Below are 15,966 nucleotides of genomic sequence, written 5' to 3'. Positions count from 1 at the left end.
AGTGTGTCTGAGGGATCTCTTTCCCCTCACTCTTTCCCTTCTATCCATTGGTCACTGGCCTCCTTGAACTCCTGTCTTATAGACAAGCAATTGTCTGTTGTGTGTGAAGATGGTAGACTGTAGAGGGGTTATGCTAATGAAATGGAGGGTAGACTCTAGGTCTAGGCCTGTGAGGCTGGGTTGTTTATTTAAGGACCTAGGAACACTTGGCAGCTCATATGGAAACTCCTGTGACGGATGGACGGAGGGCTTTATTTGGCCATGTTCCTTGACAAAGACCAGATACCAGTCCATTTGGGGTCGCTGTCTCTCGTTCGTTCTCGCTCTTTCTCTCCCCTCCCTCTCTCTCAGTCGTTCTGGTGTTTTCTCTTCTCTTCTCTCTCTCTCTCGCTCTCTCTCTCTCTCTTTATCTCTCTCTGTCTGTGGGTCTGTCTTTATTTCTCTCTCTCTCTCTCTCTCTCTCTCTCTCTCTCTCTCTCTCTCTCTTTCTCTCTCTCTCTCTCTTTATCTCTCTCTCTCTGTCTGTGGGTCTGTCTTTATTTCTCTCTATCTGGCTACTCTCTATCTTTATTTCTTTCTCTCTCTCTCTCTCTCGCAATGTATCTGACTGACAACGTTAGCATCTGTAAGCAAGGTCACACATATGACTATGACGAGAATGTTTAGAATTGTTATGCGATGGACATGCTACTACAGTGTCATAAGTGAGAAAAGACAAGACAAAGCTCAGTATAGGTTAATAAATACCACACTGACGTTTGTGGGATACAAGGCTAGTTCTAGCTCAAACCCAGAGCCATACAGTATACTTCTGTCTGGGCTATCTTCCAATGATACTGTATTGCCTATCTTCTCCAAGGTCATCTTTGAATCTCTGTCTGTTTATCTCATATTGGTCCAATCATAGCAGGTTTGTGTCCAAAAAAGCAACCGATTCCCTATATAGTGCACTAATTCTGACTGGTGCATTCTGACTGGTTAAAAGTAGTGCACTACATAGGGAATAGGATACCATTTCAAGCTCTGTCAGTTTATCTCATATTGGTCCAATCAAACAAGTCCTCCTCTCTCCATCCTTCAGAATTCTCCTAAACATTTTGACGGAAGGTAATAATGTATCTCACTTTTATTCCTGTCAACACAGAACTCATTTCTCTCTCTCTCTTTCACACTCTCTCTCTTTCTCTCACTCTAACTAAATAAATGTATCTCTCCCTCTCTCTAAACTCTCTGTCTCTCTCTCGCTCTACACTCTGTCTCTTCCTCGTTCTCTCATTCTCTCTCCCTCTCTTTCCTTTAGAATTCTCTTAAACATTTTCACAGAAGGTAACAATATCTCACTGAATCTCTCTTGCTCTATTTCTCTCTCTCTCTCATTTCTTTCTTTCTTTCTTTCTTTCTTTCTTTCTTTCTTTCTTTCTTTCTTTCTTTCTTTCTTTCTTTCTTTCTTTCTTTCTTCTTTCTTTCTTTCTTTCTTTCTTTCTTTCTTTCTTTCTTTCTTTCTTTCTCTCTCTCTCTTTCCCACTCTCACTACACATTTATGAGGAAGCCATTTATGCTAATCTAGTCATATAAAGTATGTATCATATTTTCAGTACAAAAACCATGGAGGAAAATGGAGAAAGAAAAACTTGAAATTGTCTGCTACCCGTCCACCTGGCTGTTGGGATGAGCTGGTTAGAAAAGTATGCAGATGGAAATTGCAGGTGATAATAAACTTTGCATCAGGCAGCCATTTTATGTATAATTGGAATCTTTATTTCTCAGTCCTGCACCTGGAGCGAGTCCGTCTCATTTCTCCTTCTTCTTCTTTATTATTCTCTCCCTCATGGCGCCACCAAAGATGATGGCAGCCAGAACATTTTAATGAAAACCTGGAAAATACATTTACATTTATCTCTGGGGTGTGAGATTACGCATTCGGTATGAGCGAAGGCCAAAGAGGGAGAGAAAAAAATAGTTTTCAACAACAATTTCATCTGTAGCCAAGGTTTCTCCTCACGGACAGTTTTACACCCCCTGTTTATAACTGATAGTGTTAAATCCTCTGTATATAACTGGAGGCTGTCGACAAGATGTCAATCAAATCTGTGTCTTGGCACCGAACATTATTTGCCGTACTGCTGCGGTGAGGTTCATGTTTTTAAGATGTCCAAGCACAGGGGTGTAGACTTAATTTTTTTCTGCTCTTTCTCTCACACCTGTTCTCGCTGTTGTTATAGTTACCAACCTTTTCAAGACCCTCAAGCTTAAACGTCTATGTACGAGTCTCTCACATATGTTCTCTCTTTCTCTCTCCTTCCCAGGATTCCAACCGACGTTGACCCTGTGACGGTCTTCGCCTCCTTGTCGCCAGAGGGGGTGTTGATCATCGAGGCGCGGCAGAGCCCTCCCTACTACCTCTTCAGTAACGAAGGTCCCCAGGGAGAGATGGAGGAGGCCATCCAGAGCCAAGAGGCCAGGCCCCAGGAGGCCGCCATGGTCTAGGACGAAGCCCAGTACCGAGCTCTCTTCCCTGGGGGGACACAGGCTCACCCCGGGCCCCCCATTCGGGGCAACCATGACGTACAGAGCCACATTTGACCCAAAAATAATTTTAGTTTGATTATTGGCACTAATGCAACTCCATAATTGAGCATCCAGCAGAGTAGTGGAAGAGCTAACATGTTCAAAGTCTTGGAGACCCTCAGCATATGTTGTAGCACCCTACATTACTCTATTCCCTTTGTAGATTACTTCTGACCCCTATATAGGGAATAGGGTGCCAAAGAAACACCCTGATTTTCATTTTGAGTGTAAAGTAATCTCTCAATCATCCCCCTAAAAATATATATTTTTGTGTATCTCTTGGTAGCCATGCTGCTTGGTTCTCGCACCAATTTAATTACAAGTCACAAACTAAATCAATCCCACCGTCTCACAGTAGCATTGCTACACTATACTGGTACAGCGTGGTGTCCATTCTATGCCGTCCCAGGTATATGCAGTGCTGAACTGACCTGTTCAGATACAGACAGAGGCTGGCTCAAGGCTGGGAGCCCCGTCTACCTGGGTCGGTCCGTAATGTCATGTCTCCCTTCAGTATTTCACACGTTATTTGATGGATATGCATCATGCAATGTCTTTTATGTGTAATTGATCCATTGTCAATCATATTATGTTGAATGGGTAAATTAAAGAAGCTCATTGAAATTCATAAGGAAGTCGTACAATATGACTGAGTGGGAAGAGTCTCATAGTCTCATTATCGTTATAGTGTGTTATAGTGTGTGTTGGTATTGTATTATACCCCAATGTAGGTGACTGACTGTAAATAAATTGCACTGTAGCTTACCTACCATATATACCGATCCGGTCTATTCAAGTGCCGTAATTGCCCTAACTAGAGGTCTTACAAAATAATGTTCTTTGCATTTTTTATTTGTACATGTGATAATGATGTTGTGTTGGTTCTTGGTACAAAGGTAATAAACTTTTTGCCAGACTTCTCCCATCCCTCTCTCCTCACCTCCCTCCTTGTCCTCCACTCTCTCTCCCATCCCTCCCTCCTCCTCCTCCACTCTCTCTCCCATCCCTCCCTCCTCCTCCTCCACTCTCTCTCCCATCCCTCCCTCCTCCTCCTCCACTCTCTCTCCCATCCCGCCCTCCTCCTCCTCCACTCTCTCTCCCATCCCTCCCTCCTCCTCCTCCACTCTCTCTCCCATCCCTCCCTCCTCTCTGCCCTCCCTACTCCTACCCCCCACTCTCTCTCTCCCATCCCTCCCTCCTCCTCCTCCACTCTCTCTCCCATCCCTCCTCCTCCTCCTCCACTCTCTCTCCCATCCCTCCCTCCTCTCTGCCCCTCCCTACTCCTACCCCCCACTCTCTCTCTCCCATCCCTCCCTCCTCCCTCCTCCACTCTCTCTCCCATCCCTCCTCCTCCTCCTCCACTCTCTCTCCCATCCCTCCCTCCTCCTCCTCCACTCTCTCTCCCATCCCTCCCTCCTCTCTGCCCTCCCTACTCCTACCCCCCCACTCTCTCTCTCCCATCCCTCCCTCCTCCTCCTCCACTCTCTCTCCCATCCCTCCCTCCTCTCTGCCCTCCCTACTCCTACCCCCCACTCTCTCTCTCCCATCCCTCCCTCCTCCTCCTCCACTCTCTCTCCCATCCCTCCCTCCTCTCTGCCCTCCCTACTCCTACCCCCCACTCTCTCTCTCCCATCCCTCTCTCCTCACCTCCCTCCTCCTCCTCCACTCTCTCTCCCATCCCTCCCTCCTCACCTCCCTCCTCCTCCTCCACTCTCTCTCCCATCCCTCCCTCCTCTCTGCCCTCCCTACTCCTACCCCCCCACTCTCTCTCTCCCATCCCTCCCTCCTCTCTGCCCTCCCTACTCCTACCCCCCACTCTCTCTCTCCCATCCCTCCCTCCTCTCCTCCCCCCTCTCGTCCCTCTTCTTGATATCTTTGTATTTGTTTATGCAATAAAACCTCCCATAAATCCCAGTGTGTGTTCACATCTGTGTGTTTTGTTCTGTGGATTTGTGCCATGTAACGTTTAGGCCAGAGTCCAAGATGTCCGTCTGACAGTGCCCAACAACAGTAATTGGGTAACATATCAGTGCATTTGGAAAGTATTCAGACCCCTTGACTTTTTCTACATATTGTTACTTCACAGCCTGATTATAAAATTGATTACATTGTTTTTTTCTTCTCAATCTACACACAATACCCCATAATGACAAAGCAAAAACAGGTTTAGATTTTTTTGCAATCTTATTAAAAATACAGATATGAAATGTCACATTTACATAAGTATTCAGACCCTTTACTCAGTACTTTGTTGAAGCACATTTGGCAGCGAATACAGCCTCAAGTCTTCTTGGGTACGACGCTACAAGCTTGGCACACCTGTACTTGGGGAGTTTCTCCCATTGTTCTCTGCAGATCCTCTCAAACTCTTGTCAGGTTGGATGGGGAGTGTCGCTGCACAGCTATTTTCAGGTCTCCAGAGATCTTTCAGAGGGTAACAGGCTCTGTCTGGGCCACTCAAGGTCATTCACAGACTTGTCCCTAAGCCTCTCTTGCGTTGTCTTGGCCGTGTGCTTGGGTTGTTGTCCTGTTCGAAGGTGAACCTTCGCCCCAGTCTGAGGTCCTGAGTGCTCTGGAGCAGGTTTTCATCAAGGATCTCTCTGTACTTTGCTCCGTTCATCTTTCCTTCCATACTGACTAGTCTCCCAGTCCGTGCCGGTGAAAAACATCCCCACATGATGCCGCCACCACCATGCTTCACTGTAGGGATGGTGCCAGGTTTCCACCACACGGGGAGGCCTGGCGTTAAGGCCAAAAAGTTCACTCTTGGTTTCATCAGACCAGAGAATCTTACTTCTCATGCTCTGAGAGTCCTTTAGGTGCCATTCGGAAAACTGCAAGCGGGCTGCCATGTGCCTTTTACTGAGGAGTGGCTTCCATTTGGCCACTCTACCATAAAAACCTGATTGTTGGAGTGCTGCAGAGACGGTTGTCCTTCTGGAAGGCCCCATCCCCACAGAGGAACTCTGGAGCTCTGTCAGAGTGACCATCGGGTTCATGGTCACCTCCCTGACCAAGGCCCTTCTCCCCCGTTTGCTCAGTTTGGCCGAGCGGCCAGCTCTAGGAAGAGTCTTGGTGGTTCCAACTTCCTCCATTTAAGAATGATGGAGGCCACTGTGTTCTTGGGGACCTTCAATGCTGCAGAACACCAGTTCTGTTGTGGAAGAAGGTGAGGACCAAGGTGCAGCGTGGTAAGTGTTCATATTTCTTTAATGAACTGAACACTGAAAAAACAAAAACAATAAAGGGAAAACCCGAAACAGTCCTGCAAGGTGAAAAACACTAAACAGAAATTAACTACCCACAAAAACCCAGTAGGAAAAGGCTACCTATGTATGGTTCTCAATCAGAGACAACGATACACAGCTGCCTCTGCTTGAGAACCACAGCCGCCAAACAACAAAGAAATCCAAAACCTAGAAAATGAACATAGAATGCCCACCCTGGCCAGGGCGTGACAAAAGGACCTTGTGAAGATGCTGGAGGAAACAGGTACAAAAGTATCTATATCCACAGTAAAACGAGTCCTATATAGACATAACCTGAAATGCCGCTCAGCAAGGAACAAGCCACTGCTCCAAAACCACCCTAAAAAAGATAGACCACGGTTTGCAATTTCACATGGTGACAAAGATCGTACTTTTTGGAGAAATGTCCTCTGGTCTGATGAAACAGTAATAGAACTGTTTGGCCATAATGACCACAGTTATGTTTGGAGGAAAAAGGGAACACCATCCCAACTGTGAAGCACGCGGGAGGCAGCATCATGTTGTGGGGGTGCTTTGCTGCAGGAGGGACTAGTGGACTTCACAAAATAGATGGCATCATAAGGCGAGAAAATGATGTGGATATATTGAAGCAACATCTCAAGACCTCAGTCAGGAAGTTAAAGCTTGGTCGCAAATGGGTCTTCCAAATGGACAATGGCCCCAAGCATACTTTCAAAGTTGTGGCAAAATGGCTTAAGGACAACAAAGTCAAGATATTGGATTTGCCATCACAAAGCCCTGACCTCAATCCTATTGAAAATGTGTGGACAGAACTGAAAAAGCATGTGCTAGCCAGGAGGCCTACAAACCTGACTCAGGTACACCAGCTCTGTCAGGAGGAATGGGCCAAATTTCACCCAACCTATTGTCAGAAGCTTGTGGAAGGCTACCTGAAACGTTTGACCCAAATTAAACAATTTAAAGGCAATGCTACCAAATACTAATTGAGTGCATGTAAACTTCTGACCCACTGGGAATGTGATGAAAGAAATAAAAAATGAAATAAATCATTCTCTCTAATATTATTCTGACATTTCATATTCTTAAAATAAAGTGGTAATCCTAACTGACCTAAGACAGGGAATTTTTTTCTAGGATTAAATGTCAGGAATTGTGAAAAACTGAGTTTAAATGTATTTGGCTAAGGTGTACGTAAACTTCCCACTTACATTTTTCTTATAATGCATTTCTGAAAACCTGTTTCGACTTTGTCATTATGGGGTATTGTGATGTCATTATGGGGTATTGTGTGTAGACTGCTGAGGATCAACATTTATTTAATCCATTTTAGAATAAGGCTGTAACGTAACAAAATTTGGAAAAAGTAAAATGGTCTAAATCATTTCCGAATGCACTGTATTGGTGTGTGTTTCAAGTGGCACCCTTTCCCTTTATAATGAACCAATCATGGTCCATAGGGCTCTGGTCAAACGTTGTGCACTATACATGAAGTCTATAGGGTTACATTTGGGATGCAACCCAAGGATGAATACAGGGGAGTTTGTCACTGCCAAGGGTGAGCGGCAATAATAGGGCATTAGATTAGTTATTTCACTTCAGGGTGAACAATTGGAGGATTATGTCGCTTGCTGTGTCACACAAATTAGTGTTGTATTCAGATTAAGGTGTTTTGAAGGCACAGTGTTAGAATTCGAATTTTGGGGATGTCCTGAGAATAGGCATCTAGTTATCGCTAGAATTCATTCTGATTCTGTCAACAAATATGTTTTATCCTCCCATTTTACTGAGTGGAGCTAAAAACCCTTCCATTGTGATGTTGTATTGTAGCTATGATCAAAACCATGGTCGTCTCCTTGGCCAAGTTGCTCATCCTGAACTGACACATGTACTGTAAAACCCAGCTGTGCAAACATACTGTATGATGTTTGTCTACTCCTTTAAAGGCATTATAATGAATGAATCTTCATTATCTCAACGGTAACTGTATGCATGTGATTATCAACTAGAAAAGGTAATTTTTTGTAGGTGGCTGTGTCAATATGATCACACAAGGAATACCAAAACAGATGGAATATTGATGGTAAGTCGCTCTGGAAAAGAGTGTATGCTAAATGACTAAAATGTAAATGTAAATGATTGTAACAAAATTAACGACAACAGGACAAAGCATTAGCTTTTTCATTTGCTATTGGTTTATTGGAGCTCCAAACAGTGCATGGTCACAGTGACAGTGTGTGGTTCTTCACTCACACGCACAGAATCAGGGTTATTATGCAAGCTTTTGCTGCTAGCTGGTGAAGAAGTAGCCTGGTCCCAGATCTGATTGTGCTGTCTTGCCAATTCTTATGGTCATTGTCTACAATTGGTTGAACAAACCGATCTGGGACCAGGCTATTCCTAAAGAGGAAGTCTGCAGAATGCAGGCGCTTGGGATGGATGTGTTGAATCTTAGCAAATTCCTTATGAAATTACAGCCATGTCTCTCTCTCTCAGTGACGTCTCATCCCCCCTCTCTCTCTCTCTCTCTCTCTCTCTCTCTACTTGGTGTATGCCTGTTGCTCCATTTCAGGGTGCTCTGGAACTTCCAGCTCCTGAGAGTGGTGGGCCCCCTCCTCTGATGGACTCATGCCTGGCTCTTGCTCCTCAGGCTGGGGCGGGGCCTCGGCTGCCTCCCCTGAGCCCTCCGAGTGCTGGGGCTCTTCGTCATGGTCTTGGGCTGGGTCTGTTTTGTGTTCCCCGCGGTCGGACGTGACTGTGTCTGGGGAGTCAGGGGCATCAAGGTGCTCAAAGGGCTCTGTGGGATCTGGAAGCCCTTCTCCCTCTTTTCCCTCTTTATCTGCATGCTCTGGGGGGTGGGTCTCCATCTCTCCAGCTGGCTTAGTGTGTGTCTCCCCCTCCTCTGCTCCTCCTCTCCCTTCCTCCTGGCTCTTTGGCTCAGCCGTGGCGCTGTCTGGCTGAGCCTCTTCTCCAGGGACCTCCTGTGCTAACTTGTCCCCATCCTTGGGTGCCTCTGTGGGGAGCATGGTGCCAGGCTCTGCGGGAGTGAAGTCAGGCGCCTCCAGGGATACAGGGGCCACAGCAGGGGCAGATGGAGAAGGCTGGGAGTCTGTGTCAGCTACGGTAGTCTCCTCTGGCTTAGCTCCACCCTCCTCTCCCTCTCCTCTGATGGTCTCCTTTTCCACCTTCGTAGTTAGACAAGCAGCAGTAAAGAAAATACAGGAGGCACACACATTAGAATTAAAGGTCATTTGTGTTCTAACTTTGTCCTTGTAATGTACATTACAGAAAATAATAAACAGGACATGGACATGGACATGGACATGGACATGGACATGGACATGGACAGGACAGGACATGGACATGGACAGGACAGGACATGGACATGGACATGGACAGGACAGGACAGGACATAGACATGGACATGGACATGGACAGGACATGGACAGGACATGGACAGGACATGGACATGGACATGGACAGGACAGGACATGGACATGGACATGGACATGGACATGGACAGGACAGGACATGGACATGGACATGGACATGGACATGGACAGGACATGGACAGGACATGGACAGGACATGGACATGGACATGGACATGGACAGATTACCAGGAAAACTAGGAAATACCAACGCTTCCTACTTCCTATGCTATACTTTCTTTTCAGTGTCCAAGGCCAGGAAGTGATGTAAACAATGAGAATCGCATACCGTTGAGGTGTTATGGGTTTCACCCCTTGTTACCTGAATGGGAATGATGATGTCATCAGGGATGCTGGGGTCAGGAAGTGAAGCCTCTACAGTCAGAATTCCATCGCCAGACAGAGAGGATCGTATGGTCTTAGAGACAATACCTATCGGGAGCCTGGGAAAGCACAACACCTTTTTACATTTACACAACACAGTATCATAAGTTATATGTACAAAACAGTTGTATTGTGTCATAATGCTGATAAATACAGTATCCATACAGTTAACATACACTTGTCATGTATATTGCTACATGTTGGTGTAAAGGACAGTATTGAGTACTCAAAACATTTCTCCTAGCTGCATTGTATTCTACAACATCAACTGTTGAAGCTGAAAAACATTTCTCCTAGCTGCATTGTATTCTACAACATCAACTGTTGAAGCTGAAAAACATTTCTCCTAGCTGCATTGTATTCTACAACATCAACTGTTGAAGCTGAAAAACATTTCTCACACACCGTGTCGAAAATCGATCAGCTTGGAAACTTACATGTATCTCCTGGTGAAACATCTAGCAACAAAACCATGCTCATCTGGTCTCTCTTCGTGAGTCCCTGAGGATGAAATATCAACTATATTAGAAATATGAATAATACTAATTATATGGAGACCCACAGTGGGGCTAGACAACACTGAGACAGCAGGGTAGAGCTAGACAACACTGAGACAGCAGGGTAGAGCTAGACAACATTGAGACAGCAGGGTGGAGCTAGACAACACTGAGACAGCAGGTTGGAGCTAGACAACACTGAGACAGCCATATGGAGCTAGACAACACTGAGACAGCAGGGAGGAGCTAGACAACACTGAGACAGCAGGGTGGAGCTAGACAACACTGAGACAGCAGGGTGGAGCTAGAGAACAATGAGACAGCAGGGGGGAGCTAGACAACTTTGAGACAGCAGGGTGGAGCTAGACAACACTGAGACAGCAGGGTGGTGCTAGACAACACTGAGACAGCAGGGTGGAGCTAGGCAACACTGAGACAGCAGGGTAGAGCTAGGCAACACTGAGACAGCCGGGTGGAGCTAGACAACACTGAGACAGAAGGGTGGAGCTAGACAACACTGAGACAGCAGGGTGGAGCTAGACAACACTGAGACAGCAGGGTGCTGCTAGACAACACTGAGACAGCAGGGTGGAGCTAGACAACACTGAGACAACAGGGTGGAGCTAGGCAACACTGAGGCAGCAGGGGGAAGCTAGACAACACTGAGACAGCAGGGGGAAGCTAGACAACACTGAGACAGCAGGGGGGAGCTAGACAACTTTGAGACAGCAGGGTGGAGCTAGACAACACTGAGACAGCAGGGTGGTGCTAGACAACACTGAGACAGCAGGGTGGAGCTAGGCAACACTGAGACAGCAAGGTGTAGCTAGACAACACTGAGACAGCAGGGTGGAGCTAGGCAACACTGAGGCAGCAGGGGGAAGCTAGACAACACTGAGACAGCAGGGGGGAGCTAGACAACTTTGAGACAGCAGGGTGGAGCTAGACAACACTGAGACAGCAGGGTGGTGCTAGACAACACTGAGACAGCAGGGTGGAGCTAGGCAACACTGAGACAGCAAGGTGTAGCTAGACAACACTGAGACAGCAGGGTGGAGCTAGGCAACACTGAGACAGCCGGGTGGAGCTAGACAACACTGAGACAGCAGAGCGGAGCTAGACAACACTGAGACAGCAGAGTGGAGCTAGGCAACACTGAGACAGCCGGGTGGAGCTAGACAACACTGAGACAGCAGGGTGCTGCTAGACAACACTGAGACAGCAGGGGGTTGCGAGACAACACTGTGACAGCAGGGTGGAGCTAGACAACCCTGAGACAACAGGGTGGAGCTAGGCAACACTGAGGCAGCAGGGGGAAGCTAGACAACACTGAGACAGCAGGGTGGAGCTAGAGAACACTGAGACAGCAGGGGGGAGCTAGACAACTTTGAGACAGCAGGGTGGAGCTAGACAACACTGAGACAGCAGGGTGGTGCTAGACAACACTGAGACAGCAGGGTGGAGCTAGGCAACACTGAGACAGCAAGGTGTAGCTAGACAACACTGAGACAGCAGGGTGGAGCTAGGCAACACTGAGACCGCCGGGTGGAGCTAGACAACACTGAGACAGCAGAGTGGAGCTAGACAACACTGAGAAGGTTGGGTGGAGCTAGACAACACTGAGACAGCAGGGTGGAGCTAGACAACACTGAGACAGCAGGGTGCTGCTAGACAACACTGAGACAGCAGGGGGTTGCGAGACAACACTGTGACAGCAGGGTGGAGCTAGACAACACTGAGACAACAGGGTGGAGCTAGGCAACACTGAGACAGCAGGGTGGAGCTAGACAACACTGAGACAGCAGGGTGGTGCTAGACAACACTGAGACAGCAGGGTGGAGCTAGACAACACTGAGACAGCAGGGTGGAGCTAGAGAACACTGAGACAGCAGGGGGGAGCTAGACAACTTTGAGACAGCAGGGTGGAGCTAGACAACACTGAGACAGCAGGGTGGTTCTAGACAACACTGAGACAGCAGGGTGGAGCTAGGCAACACTGAGACAGCAAGGTGTAGCTAGACAACACTGAGACAGCAGGGTGGAGCTAGGCAACACTGAGACAGCCGGGTGGAGCTAGACAACACTGAGACAGCAGAGTGGAGCTAGACAACACTGAGAAGGTTGGGTGGAGCTAGACAACACTGAGACAGCAGGGTGAAGCTAGACAACACTGAGACAGCAGGGTGCTGCTAGACAACACTGAGACAGCAGGGGGTTGCGAGACAACACTGTGACAGCAGAGTGGAGCTAGACAACACTGAGACAACAGGGTGGAGCTAGGCAACACTGAGACAGCAGGGTGGAGCTAGACAACACTGAGACAGCAGGGTGGAGCTAGACAACACTGAGACAGCAGTATGGAGCTAGACAACACTAAGACAGCAGTATGGAGCTAGACAACACTGAGACAGCAGTATGGAGCTAGACAACACTAAGACAGCAGTATGGAGCTAGACAACACTGAGACAGAAGGGTGGAGCTAGACAACACTGAGACAGCAGGGTGGTGATAGACAACACTGAGACAGCAGGGTGGAGCTAGGCAACACTGAGACAGCAGTATGGAGTTAGACAACACTGAGACAGCAGTATGGAGTTAGACAACACTGAGACAGCAGTATGGAGTTAGACAACACTGAGACAGCAGGGTGGTGATAGACAACACTAAGACAGCAGGGTGGTGATAGACAACACTAAGACAGCAGTATGGAGCTAGACAACACTGAGACAGCAGGGTGGAGCTAGACAACACTGAGACAGCAGGGTGGTGATAGACAACACTAAGACAGCAGTATGGAGCTAGACAACACTGAGACAGCAGGGTGGAGCTAGACAACACTGAGACAGCAGGGTGGTGATAGACAACACTAAGACAGCAGTATGGAGCTAGACAACACTGAGACAGCAGGGTGGAGCTAGACAACACTGAGACAGCAGGGTGGAGCTAGACAACACTGAGACAGCAGGGTGGTGATAGACAACACTGAGACAGCAGGGTGGTGATAGACAACACTGAGACAGTGTGGTGGATAATAACTCAAACAGAGTTGCAGGATAACCTCTACATACAGTACGTTCCAACGTTTGAACGCCTTGACCGTTTGAACATCTTGACGAACGATCTGGCCTTAATGGCCATGTTGTGTTATAATCTCCAACCGGCACAGCCAGAAGAGGACTGGCCACTCCTCAGAGCCTGGTTCCTCTCTAGGTTTCTTCCTAGGTCCCTGCCTTTCTAGGGAGTTTTTCCTAGCCACTGTGCTTCTGCATCTGCAAGCTTGTTCCCTGGGTTTTCAGGCTGGGTATCTGTAAAGCACTTTGTGACGTCTGCCATTGTAAAAAGGTATTTTGATTGATTGATGGATTCAACTCAGCAACATTTTAGTTTAAATTGACTGTATCTATGGCGCTATAACATAACTGGGGCATTTCAGTTTAAATAGGCCCAGTATCTATGCTATGTCATTACAGGAGCATTTCAATATAGTTTCAGAACAGGTAGGCCTACCTCCAATCTCCAGGAAGCCACTGCGGGTCCTGAGAGTGATCTCTGCGGGGGAGAAGTGACTGACATCCAGGGTGATCCTCCAATTGTGCCCCTCCACCCGGACCTCCGACAGCCCCTTCAACCCTGCAGACTCTACCCTGCTCAGCTTGGGGGCTAGCTGGTGCATTGAGGAGGCCGGGGCCGGAAAGGAGGGCACCAAGAGGGGCAGAGAGGGAATGTACCCAGTCCAGGAGCTGGCTGCCAGGAGTCTATGGATGTTATCCATCCAGCTGAGGTCACGGAGGTCACCGGCCTCTAGGAACGGTGGAAGGCCGAAATCCTGGTTGGGAAGGAGGCTGCTAGGGGTGGGCTGCTGCCACCAGCTCCACAGGGGGGACCAGAAGAAGTCCCTAGAGTAGTGAGGACGTGATGGGGCCCCTGGTGCCGATGGGGCCGCTGCTTTGGTCTGCTCGGTCATGGTTCAGAAAAATTTTACAGGGTTGGAGAGAGAGAGAGACCCACAGCAAGTAAAAAATGCTGGAGTGCTAACTGTAACGATACAGGAGGAGAGGGTCGCAGAAGAGAAGAAACACTGTGCAGCGAAGACAGAGATGTCTCTGGGGCTCTTTATATACCCACCCTGTCTGTTTTAGCACTTCATAAGCAGTAACAGTTATCTTATGAGAGAGGAATGTGAGGGCGAGGTGATAGGTGCACCTAGGAGTCAGAGCTGTTACCTCTCTGTAGACAGGCCCAGGGGAAGGGGGCATACACAGAGTGCATAACAAATGGAAACCTATTCCCTTTATAGTGCACTCCTTTAGGGTGCTAGTCAAAAGGGCTTTGGTCAGGAGTAGTGCATTATAAAGGGAATAGGGTGCCATTTGGGCAAAACCAGAAACAGAACTAATTAGATGTATTTATAACTGTGAGGGGGAAATGGCAAATAGCTGCTGGATGACTCCAGATGAGGTAGAAGAGCTGCTATACTTCTCATGTCTCAGTGTGTGTGTGTGTGTGTGTGTGTGTGTGTGTGTGTGTGTGTGTGTGTGTGTGTGTGTGTGTGTGTGTGTGTGTGTGTGTGTGTGTGTGTGTGTGTGTGTGTGTGTGTGTGTGTGTGTGTGTGTGTGTGTGTGCGTGTATGAGGTGAGGTGAAGAAGGTGTTGTCGAGGCCCAGCCCTGGCTGTGACAGACCCGGTCAACCTTCTCACGTCCCAGTGATCTTCATTCTCTCTCTGGTAACTAGGGGTCCTCAGCTGTGTGTTGAAGGGTGTGTAATTCAGGCCCTTCTTAAATACTTCCTTCCTCCCTTGCATCCTTCCTTCCTCCCTTGCATCCTTCCTTCCTACCTGTCCTGAACAAATCCCTTATCTGATATAGTTAGACTGGTGAAAACGATGTGATAGAACCGTTGCTTACACCTTGTGTTAGATTAGTAATTACTTCAAGGTAGGGAGGAAGGAAGGTTGTTTTTCCAACCGGGCATCAGTCTCTGTCTTGAGAGTTGACCCGCTCATTTAGATGCCCTGCTGTGTCAGTTTGTGTTTGTTTTGGAACATGAAATGCTTCCTGTGATCTTTTGGGATAGACATAGTTCAACCTGTGTGTGTGTGCGTGCGTCAAAATCAAATCAAATTGTAAACTCAGCAAAAAAATACATGTTCTCTCACTGTCAACTGCATTTATTTTTAGAAAACTTAACATGTGTAAATATTTGTATGAACATAACAGAATATTCAACAACTGAGACATAAACTGAACAAGTTTAGACTAACAGAAATGGAATAATGTATCCCTGAACAAAGGGGGGGTCAAATATCAAAAGTAACAGTCAGTATCTGGTGCGGCCACCAGCTGCATTAAGGACTGAGGTGCATCGCCTCCTCATGGACTGCACTCTTTCACCAAGACACCTGCAAGTTCCTGGACTGTTCTGGGGGGAATGGCCCTAGTCCTCACCCTCCGATCCAACAGGTCCCAGACGTGCTCAATGGGACTGAGATCCGGGACTTGCTCAATGGGACTCTGCCTATTGCAGAGAGTCTGAGCACTGTTGGAGGGACTGTGCGTTCCTGGTTTAACTCGGGCAGTTGTTGTTGCCATCCTGTACCTGTTCCGTAGGTGTGATGTTCGGATGTTCCGATCCTGTGCAGGTGTTGTTACACGTGGTCTGCCACTGCGAGGACGATCAGCTGTCCATCCTGTCTCCCTGTAGCGCTGTCTTAGTCATCTCACAGTACGGACATTGCAATTTATTGCCCTGGCCACATCTGTAGTCCTCATGCCTCCTTGCAGCATGCCTAAGGCACATTCACGCAGATGAGCCTTGGGCATCTTTCTTTTTTCAGAGTCAGTAGAAAGGCCTCTTTAGTGT

The 15,966-nt window shown here is 47.7% G+C and overlaps 2 protein-coding genes across 2 annotated transcripts in view; one reads left to right on the top strand and one right to left on the bottom strand.

Annotated features, from left to right (window-relative positions):
• Positions 1 to 3,586, top strand: part of LOC109896192 (heat shock protein beta-8) — a 14,260-nt gene extending 10,674 nt beyond the window's left edge. The window contains exon 3 of the mRNA XM_020490486.2: positions 2,307 to 3,586. Coding sequence (XP_020346075.1) covers positions 2,307 to 2,487 — 181 coding nt within the window. The 3' untranslated portion in view covers positions 2,488 to 3,586. The remainder of the gene's footprint in view (positions 1 to 2,306) is intronic.
• A 4,381-nt stretch (positions 3,587 to 7,967) lies between these two features.
• On the bottom strand, positions 7,968 to 14,193 carry LOC109894955 (heat shock protein 67B1). Its single transcript, XM_020488615.2, has 4 exons — positions 13,614 to 14,193; positions 10,047 to 10,110; positions 9,548 to 9,668; positions 7,968 to 8,980 (listed from the first exon to the last, which is right to left on the bottom strand). Exons 1-4 carry the CDS (start codon positions 14,068 to 14,070, stop codon positions 8,336 to 8,338), a joined length of 1,287 nt encoding a protein of 428 aa, XP_020344204.1. The 5' UTR covers positions 14,071 to 14,193; the 3' UTR covers positions 7,968 to 8,335.
• Between the last annotated feature and the right edge of the window lie 1,773 nt (positions 14,194 to 15,966).

Source organism: Oncorhynchus kisutch, linkage group LG8 (assembly GCF_002021735.2).
Source record: "Oncorhynchus kisutch isolate 150728-3 linkage group LG8, Okis_V2, whole genome shotgun sequence".
Lineage (NCBI taxonomy): Eukaryota > Metazoa > Chordata > Actinopteri > Salmoniformes > Salmonidae > Oncorhynchus > Oncorhynchus kisutch.
Note: the sequence above shows the minus strand (reverse complement) of the source record. Positions and strands in the feature narration are given on the sequence as shown.